Consider the following 10,049-nt stretch of genomic DNA (forward strand, 5'->3'; position numbering starts at 1 on the left):
GTGCTTCTGCAACAGGACAGATGATCGCGTCTGTCTTAGACAAAGACTCCTTCATTTACTCAGACTTACCCACTTTTGGAACAGCCATTCTAATTATGCGAGTTCCTGTCTTGGGTATCTGGGGAGAAGAAGCTTCAAACCTGTCTCTGACTGCCGACCTCTGTGAACAAAAGAGATTGAGGGAGAGAAATACCTTTGAGCTGTACTTTCTTGTCTGGAGAGATCATGTTTTAAGAATAGTCATGCTCCTAAAGACTATATTCTCCTATTTAAAGGAGAGGAGGTCGCTTGAGTTGAAAGTGTTTCTTCAGCTGGTCTAGAGAACCTCTTAACAATTTTATACTGTATCAAAATCTAGAACTCTTAACACATGCATTAAATCCAAACATTTACAGAGTATGTCAAACTATTCTCAACATCTGATAAGCAGTTCCAAACATTACCAGGTCAATACTATAATTTTAGAATGGGAATTAACAATAAATCCACAATTTAACGTAGCACAGCTTTCTGAAATCCATTCTAATAAAAAGACAAGAAAAGTTTTTTCTGATGGGTGAGAGTCCATTGACATTGCTGCTATCAAATACCAGTTCCAGTCTCTGAGCAGCAATTAGACCCTTAGGCTGCCCCTTCTTAAGTGAAGAGGGCTTCAGTCATTCCTTATTTTGAGTCATTTTTTCATGAGGGGAAAGTTTAGGTCTTAGTTCTCAGGTCCAGTATTTTAATCACAATGAGTTCTGTGTCCCAAAGATTAAAACAGTCAAATGTTCAGCCTGCATCTCTAGTCCTGCTCCACTGCCAACAGGATTCAGACTGCAGAAAACTGTAGTCATCGCGGCCATTGTAGCAGGACCTGTCACATGTGGGTCCCTAATGTCTGGAAGCAGCTCAGCATCCCTCAGTGCAGAATGGCATCATGGCATCGGCAGGTCCCATGGATCAGACACTCCTCCTTGTGGGGGCGGGGAAAGCAGGACCATGGGCTTACTCTCCACAGTAACAGTTCTTGTTCTTATTTCCACGGACTTATTCTACTTGAAGCACCACACGTGGTTTTGATACGTTTAATAGGAAGCTTATTCTAGAAAAAAAAAGAGGGAAGCTATCAAGAGAGGTTTTTTGTTTTTTTTTTTGTTTTTTTTTTTTTGTTTTGTTTTTTTTTTTTGTTTTTTTTTTTTTTTTTTTTTGTTGGTTTTACGAGACAGGGTTTCCCTGTAGTTTCTAGAGCCTGTCCTGGAACTAGCTGTTGTAGACCAGGTGGCCTCGAACTCAGAGATCTGCCTGCCTCTGCCTCCCGAGTGCTAGGATTAAAGGCGTGCGCCACCACCGCCCGGCTAAGAGAGTTTTTGATTGTTTCCTTTCCTAAAACCTCCTCAGATAGAAAAGTTTAACTTAGCGGACTCCTTTGAATTCCTTTCAAAGCCCTGTGCTACTGGAGGCTGCTCCCTACCCTGCAGAAAGCAGTAAGTCAACTTCTGTTTGACATATCTTTTACTTAAAATTTGAAGTCAAGGCATTTTCAAAATATATAGGTTGGATCAAGTGAGTAGCATTTATAAACCTTTTAGCAGCTGTTGCTCCTCCCTCAGCCGTCTTAATAATTCAACGGCAACACAATAAAATAGACTATCCAGATTCTGTTTGTTTTCATCTTTCAAAGGAAGCTGTATCCATCCAAAGTCATACTCAGGAAGGTCTAGGGGATGCAAACATCACCATCCTATACATTGACACACTGCTGTCTGAGGGTAGGGAGCAGCCTCCCGTAGCACAGGGCTTTGAGAGGAATCCATCCAAAGGAGTCCGCTAAGTTAAACTTTTGTATCTGAGGGGGTTATAGGAAAGGAAACACTCATACACTCTCTTGAAGCTTTCCTATTTTTTTTCCTCCTAGTAGAAGCTTCCTAATAAACATATCAAAACCACAAGGGGTCCCGCAGGTAGAACAAGTCCGTGGAAACGAGAACAAGATTTCTTTCCCAGCTGAAGCAGTTCTTTCAGAGAAACAGTTAAAATCCTTTCCAGGTGGACTGCGATCCCAGGGGGCTGTTGCAGGCATAGTGCCTGGGACTGACGCCAAAGGATGCTGAGCTCGGAGGCTCCCACCCATATCCCTACCCCAAGGAGCTGTCCTGGGCCAGCCCTGCCCCTCGGGTGTCACCGGCGGTAGCGGTAGCGCTTGAAGTGGAACCACAGCTGGAAGATGCCATTGGCGAACTGGCAGCGGAAGCCATGGCGCTGCGAGTACTCCCACTCGCCATTGACGATCTTGAAGGCGATGTCTTCGTAGGGCGGCCCAGCGTGGAAGCGCAGGATGGCGAAGTCGCTGTTGTCCGCGCAAGCCTCCAGGAAGTACTCCGGCGTGGCTTGCTTGCAAATGAGGTCGGGGTAGAAGATGTTGAACTTGTAGCCCTGCACGATCTTGGGCGGCGGGTTGTCGAAGTCGTAGTGCGTCTGGTTGTACTTGTTCCACTCGAAGCCTGTGTGCACGCGGTTGAAGAAGCGCGGCTTGCGCGGCCGGTACTTGTCTGCCCACAGGTAGGCGCGCGCGCCCAGCCGCATCTCTACGCTGAACTGCGCCTCGTCCTGCCCCATGCCCTCTCGAGCGCGCTGCAAGAAGAGGATGTCCTCGGCACTGTCGCTCGCATCGCTTGTGGCCTGGAGCTGCTGGCGTAAATGCTGCAGGCGCTGCAGATCCTCCTGCGGCTCCATCACGTGTGCGTCCAGCGGCAGCTCGTGTGCCATGAGCAGCCGCGGGCTGTAGAGGCCTGCATCGTAGTAGTCTGCCAGGCTCTCCTGGATCGGGTCCTCTTCCATCAGCACCGCCTTGCCCTCCGTGTCCATGTCCTTGTCCGCTTCCCCATCCCCAGGTACCCGAGCCCCCTCGGCTTCTGCTGGGTCCGCCGAGGGCCTGGGCCCGTGGATGGCTTCTGGATCAGACTTGAGGATGGAGCATAGTGTCTCGCTGTCCACCCCCTGCTCCTGTTTCAGCTTGAGCATCTTTTGCCTCAGAACATCCTGGTGGCGCTCACGGAGCCTGGCCCTGGCCATGCGCACACGCAGCTGCTGTAGCAGGCTCTCCCAGTAGGCCATGTCCAGGTTGGGGCCACCTGCACGGATCTTGCCCTGGATGCCCTGGAAGATGACCCGCAGCTGGTTGTATGTCTTCCCCTTGAACACCGACTGCACATCGGAGCTGACCGAGGCGTTGATGCCCTCACGGCGCTCCCCTGGGCCCTTGCCTGAGGCTTCCAGCTTGCGGAGCTTGGAGATCTCATCCTCTGTGATGCTTGTCATGTCCCGCCAGAAGTCCACGTTCTTACCCGGCTCCAGGACCATGTACACCTGGATGTCCTCCAGCAGGTCCTCCATCTCCGCCACTGTGAGGCCAGTGAGGAAGGTGTAGGGCTCATGCACCTCCACGGCCAGGTCGTCGTCCTCTGCCCTGATGTACTGGGCCAGCAGGTCGATGGGCTTAGCCCGCCCGGCTCGGATGCGAATCTTGGAGCGCAGCTTGGCCTGCTGCAGGTGGAAGTTGTCCTCCTGTTCTTCCCAGGTCTTGAAGTTCTCGGCCTCTTTCTCCCTCTGTAGCAGCTCCAGCTCCTGCTCCCGCATGGCCTTCGCATGCTCGCGCTCCAGCCGCAGCTGTTTCACCTTTTGGAGCTCCAGCCGGTTGCTCTCCTGGATCCTCTTGTTGCGTTCCTTCAGCTCTTTCTCGTCCAGGTGGCTGATGCCCTTCTTCTCCAGTGCCTTGTGCCAGATGAAGGTGCCCAGTAGATTGCTGTCTCCATAGGGGTTGTCGGCGTTGGTGTAGCCCACATAGTCCTCACCCCAGCCCATCCTCTCCCGCTTCTTTCTCTCCTTGGCTTCCTTCTTGGCTAGTCGCCTTGTACGCTTCTCCTCTGGTGTCTCGAAGGCCTTGAGCAGCTCTTCTTGCTGCCTCTGCTTCTCACGGGGCCGCAGCCCCTGCTGCAGGTTCCCTGGCTGGCTCGGGGCCAGGTCAGCTGTCTCAGGGCTTGGAGAGCATCTCGGGGATTCCGAACTAGATGCCCATGACCCTGGGGACCTCGAGCGCCTGCCACTCTGCGGGGCCCAGGAGATGCGTGCCCGCTCCTCCCTGGAGTCAGACTGTGAGGACTGGCATCGGGGTGGCCGAGGGCTCCTGCTTCGCCTCTCAGACCTTTGCAGCAGGTCTCCCTCTAAATCTGACCTGCGCCCCCGGCTGTGCCGCCTGCCTTTATGCCTCCCCTTGTCCTCCGGATGCCACTGGCTGCTCTGTCCATGGCTCTGGCTGTGGCTCTGGTTACACCTTTGCTGCCTCCGACCTCTGTGCCCTGTGGACCTTGAGCGCGAGCGAGTGTTGCGACCCATTTAGCAGATGGCTACCTTCTTTATTCTCTGCTCTTTTGTGTTCTTTCTAGGTTCTTTCTTTGTTCTTTCTATCCTATACTTTTTCCAGCAAGTTTATAGACTCCGAGGTAGCACAATTAATAAAAAACACAGAGATAGTTATTGGAATTAAAGCTGAAGATCAGAAAAACATAGCAGCCAAATCACTAGAGAGTTCTTAACTCTACTAAGGCTCAGACAAAGGGGCTAGCTATGCTGTCCTCGGCGTGACTGCAGACTGCAAGGGTCTCCACCAAACCTGGGACTGCAGGGAGACTGCGCGGAAGCGCAGCCTTATATAGAGTCCTCTCGAGTGCTGGGATTGAAGGCGTGTCATCCCAAATCCTGGGATCAAAGGCGTGGCCTTGAACTCAGAGAGATCTGCCTGCCTCTGCCTCCCGAATCCTGGGATTAAAGGCGTGTTACCCTAAATGCTGGGATCAAAGGTGTGAGCTCTGTTTTTCTTGTAGTCGGATTTACTCTCAAGTAGCCCCGAGTGACCTTGAACTCACAAAGATCTCTCAGCCTGTCTGGAATTAAAGGCTTGTGCCACCACTGCTTCTATGGCTAACTAGTGGCTTGGCTCTGCACACTGATCTTCAGGCAAGTTGTTTGGTTTTTTTTTGTTTTTTCTTGTTTTCTTAGACAGGGTTTCTCTGTAGCTTTTGGAGCCTGTCCTGGAACTAGCTCTTGTAGACCAGGCTGGCCTCGAACTCACAGAGATCTGCCTGCCTCTGCCTCCCGAGTGCTTGAATTAAAGGCGTGCGCCACCACCACCTGGCATTCAGGCAAGTTTTATTTGTTAGATTACAAACAAAATATCACTACACCAAGAACCCACATACATTCATAGCCAAGCAACTTGGCACAAATTAACCGTTTGGCAAACAAGGTGTTCTGGTCTGGTCTTTCAGTGGCAGGCAGCACTTTGAAGTCATAAAGAAAGGGCCAATTACTTTATTACTTATCTTGCAATGTAATCTTATGAAGAGTATTTTTTAAAATATTTATTTATTTATTATGTATACAATATTCTGTCTGTGTGTCTGCCTGCAGGCCAGAAGAGGGCACCAGACCCCATTACAGATGGTTGTGAGCCACCTGTGGTTGCTGGGAATTGAACTCAGGACCTCTGGAAGAGCAGGCAGTGCTCTTAACCACTGAGCCATCTCTCCAGCCCCCAGTCAGCTCTACTTTAAAACTTTAGGGCACACACCGACTCATCAATAGTTTTTTATATCAGGAGATTGAGGGTAAAAATGGGAATCAGGAATTAATCATAGCCTTAGCTTGTTAACTAGACCTAGCAAGGGGAGCTAGCCACAATCAGGCCATTTTTATCCTCGACCCTAGCTTAGTAAGTCAGACAGCTCAGCTGTGCGACCTTGTGAACCGTAGCTGATTTTCCGGGGTTATTTCTCTGAAAACTGTTAGCAAGGCATCTGGTCTAACCTGACATTATCTGGAAGCTTTGCCTTAGCCAGTGCCATGTGACTGCCTCTTTCCAGCAGTAAGAGAATTAGAGCCAGCCTGGCTCCTGGACTCAGGTGCTTTCCATTTAAACATTAACCTGAACAGTTCCCAATGTGGAACTCATAGCCATTAGCTGTGAAACATACTCTTGTGTTTATTTTTACTTTATTTTATTGTATTCATCAAAGTTCTCATTATTCTTATCAAATTAGACAGGACAGCTTAGGGAGGGGTCCCCCATCTTCTTGACAACCCACAGGTAAGGATATCCAATAGAAGGCGAAGTTTCGGAGATAAACACACAGTATCACAGGCAGTGGAGATCTCCCCACATCTGCTCACACCAGGCTAGACCCCAGAGAGAGAGGCGCAGCAAACATGTGAAGGCACAGCAGAAGCAAAAGTCCTTTCAGGGTCTGCAGTCCCATGGCCTTGGCTAGGCAAGATTGGCCCATCAGAGAGTTCCTTCCTGTGGGCTGACACCTGGAACTTGGATTGCCACTCACTGCTCCTCTGATGCCCCCCCCCCCCGTCAGATCAAGAATGGAGATGTGCAAGGAAGCGGCACCCCCTGCAATAGAATCAGAAGGAAGTGAACGTCCTGCCCTGGTGTGCTTGAGGCCTGGTTTGGGGACCTGGGATGTACCCTTTTTACAAAAGTATTTGGGGGGGGGGGCTGGTTTACTTTCACTTTCTGTTTTCTGTGGGGGGGGTCGCCACAACATGAGGAACCATGTTAAAGTGTTGCAGTCTTGGGAAGGTTGAGAACCACTGGCTCTATTAACCATCCATGAGGACAGGTGAGATGGTGCAGCGGCTTACAAGTGCTCGGTGCCAAGCCTGACGACCTGAGTTCACACATGGTGGAAGGCGAGTTGTCCTTGGACCTCCAAATGTGAGCAACAGCCCAAACATGCATGGAAATAAGACGCCATCCCATGATCCCATAGGACGGGGTAGGAATGGGGCCGAGCTTTGTTTCCTAACAAATCAACCTATCATTTTGTCCAATCAGAACATCAAGTCGGGGGCTAGGGAGGTGACCTAAGGGTCTGACAACACTGGGGGCTCTTTCAGGGGACCTGGGTTCCATTCAGTAGTTGGTGAACTCAATTCCAGGCTTTCTCACACCCTCTTCTAGCCTGATGGACATTGTGCATGTTCACACACACATTTTAAATAGAGAAAAACCATTTTTTTTTCTTCAAGACAGTGTTTCTCTGTGTTACAACAGTACACCAACTCCATAATAGCAGGAAAGGTTACCTGTTCAGAAAGGGAGGGGAGAAGAAGGCAGGAGGTAAGATTGCAGTAGGCAGTTTAGGGTAAAAAAGATCCCAAAGAAAAGCAACCAGTTTTCCTCTTGAGTGAAAGCCAGATGCCATTGGCATCTGCATCCTTACCAAGGGCCCAGAGATGCCAAAAGTGTTTGGGGTGTCTGAACTCCGATCTAATTTTTTTTTTTAATATTATTAGATGATTTATTTTTACTTCATGTGCATTGGTGGTTTGTTTGCATGTGTGTTCGTGTGAGGCTGTCAGAGCCCCTGGAGGTAGAGTCACAGGTAGTGTGTAAGATGCTGAGGTAGAGTCACAGGTAGTGTGTAAGATGCTGAGGTAGAGTCACAGGTAGTGTGTAAGATGCTGAGGTAGAGTCACAGGTAGTGTGTAAGATGCCATGTGAGCGCTGGGAATCGAACCCTAGTCCTCTAGAAGACCAACCGGTGTGCTTAACTGCCAAGCCATCTCTCCAGCCCCTCTGATCTGGTTCTTAAATGTTTCTAGAGTTTATGTTGCTAACATTTCTTCTTGGGAGGAGAGGTTACCTCTGTCTACCTCCCAGGTGCCCCAGAAACCAATGCACAGGTCAATCCAAGTACAGTATTTATCGGACTTCCTTACAGAGCATCTGTGAGGGTTTAATTACAGGGTGTGGGCCATCCTTCCTTATGAGCCACATTTGGAAAGCCTTACCCAGTAGGAAGAAGGGCTCCCATACTCACATAGATGAAGCCCGCCCACCCCACCCCCCCAACCCAACAACCCAGCACCTCTTGTGGGGAACTGAGGAAGCCCCGTGTGGCTGTGTAAATAGCAGTTAAGGTCCTGAGGTAATGCGCAGGTGTGCGCTGTTGAATCAAGGACCAGTGCCTCAGGCCCATGGGGCTTGGCAGTCTTCCATGGGGTGAGGCTCAGAGGGATGTCAAGGCCTTCCTCTGGAGTGTGAATGTGAACCGCGTGTGCAAAAAAACAAAGGACTGATTAGTGTTTGCAAAGTGCACACGCCTGAGGCTGGCCTGCTTCCTGCTGTTCTGTGAATGATAAACATGCTGAGGTTCTGGGTTGTTTCTGTACTTGATGCCATTTCACAGAGTGGCCTTCTTGTCATTAGGACAGCATATTGTCATGAGTTGAGGAAAGGGCATTTTGTTGCCCAGTGGCTTACTTTTGCCATCAAGAAAGTAAACTCCCTGTGGCATTTCTTCAGTGCCCATCATCTTCTCTGAAGTAGGTTTGTAGTGAGGAGCTGCGGGCAGGCCTGCTTTTCATCCTGCCCAGCTCCTGGCCACTGGCTAGCTTATACCCCGAAATAACATCACACAAATTGTATTCTTTTAAACACTGCCTGGCCCATTATTTTCAGCCTCTTACTCACATCTTGACTAACCCATATCTAATAATCTTTGTAACACCACGAATGGTGTCTTACCGGGAAAGATTCAGCATGTCTGACCTGGTGGCTGGCTTCATCGCATCTCTCTCCCTGAGGAGAGGCACAGCAGTCTGACTAACTTAGGAGAAGCGTGGCATCTGACTGAGCCATCTACCTCACTTCCTTCTTTCTGTTCTGTCTACTCCACCCACCTATGTTCTAACCTATTAGGCCAAGCAGTTTTCTTTATTAATTAACCAATGAAATCAACAGATTGATAGAAGACCCACCTCCATCATTTCCCCTTTTTCTGTTTAAACAAAAAGGCTTTCACTTTAACATAGTAAAATTACATATAACAAAACAGTTATCAATTAAGAATTAGTTACAATATTTATATATATTTTATCTTTTATCATAACTAAGAAAAAATATAACTATCTATTCTTCAACTCTATCAAAGACTCCAGAAGGATATAATATTACCTAGGTGAACAAGAAGTAAGCTACTTCCAAAACTCTAGAAATCATAAAGACATCTCGCTGCCTGGCCAGTCACCCAAAGTTCCTCTGTACCATTGGGGCATCCATCTTCGGCCTTAAGGCCCATAGTTTCCAGCAGACATTTCCATGATGCAGGAAATTTCAAAGGCAGTTCAGTCAGTATCTGCTGTGTCCTGCAGAATGTCTTGCAGACTCTTTCATGAATCAGGAATCCCAAAGAATTATCTCACCTTTAGGTAAGTTCAGCAGTCCTCTCTCTATGGGTTCTTTGTGTTCAGTTTATGCAACAGTCCAGGCAAAAGCAGTTTCTTGCCCAAATGGCTATCAAACTCCATAAGGAGCCTCTTCGATGCCCATCTTCCTCTTGAAGTAGACTGGTGCTGCCAGAAGCAGACATGTCTCATTGTCATGAAAAATCTAAGTTTGTTGCTCCTTCCTCAGCATTCAAACAATTCAAAGAGAGCATAATAGTATACAGTATCAAGGTTCTCTGTGTATTTTCCATCTTTGTGCAGCTTTGTTTTAACATCTATTTCGTTTATTTTTACTTTTATTTTTTGAGACAGGTTCTCTTTATATCTTTGTCCTGGGATAACTCTATAGACCAGGCTATCCTTGAACTCTCAGAGATCCTTCTGTCTCTGCCTCCCCAGTGCTGGGATTAAAGGTGTGTGCTACAACACCTTGAACTTACAGAGATCTATCTGTCTCTGCCTCCCAGGCATTGGGCTTAGAGGTGTGTGCTACCACACTTTGAAGTCACAGAGGTCAATCTATCTCCTCCTCCCAAGTGTTGGGATTAAAGGTGTGTACCACCACACCCAAACTACTCTCTTTCTCTCTTTTTCTTTTTTACTTTTAAAAACTTTAACCTTTAGCCTGCATATATTTTTAACACATTGTAAACAATTTAGAGCTTTTCTTTGTTTTTGAATCTCTCTTTACTGTATCTCTCTCTCTTTTTCTGACCACATGAGCCTTTAAATTACTGAGCAATATGGGTAGGATTCAAGCCGCAGCTTTGCCA

At 48.3% G+C, this 10,049-nt stretch overlaps 1 protein-coding gene across 1 annotated transcript; it reads right to left on the minus strand.

The window, feature by feature from the left end:
- Window positions 1-2,160: 2,160 nt before the first annotated feature.
- Window positions 2,161-4,374, minus strand: LOC119825768 (cactin-like). Its single transcript, XM_038346868.1, has one exon. It carries the CDS (start codon window positions 4,372-4,374, stop codon window positions 2,161-2,163), a length of 2,214 nt encoding a protein of 737 aa, XP_038202796.1.
- Between the last annotated feature and the right edge of the window lie 5,675 nt (window positions 4,375-10,049).

Source organism: Arvicola amphibius, chromosome 10 (genome assembly GCF_903992535.2).
Source record: "Arvicola amphibius chromosome 10, mArvAmp1.2, whole genome shotgun sequence".
In the NCBI taxonomy this organism is placed as follows: domain Eukaryota; kingdom Metazoa; phylum Chordata; class Mammalia; order Rodentia; family Cricetidae; genus Arvicola; species Arvicola amphibius.

Excerpts from the sequence above, each read along its gene's own strand:
- LOC119825768 (XM_038346868.1), bottom strand. The coding sequence starts at position 4,374 with ATGGGTCGCAACACTCGCTCGCGCTCAAGGTCCACAGGGCACAGAGGT.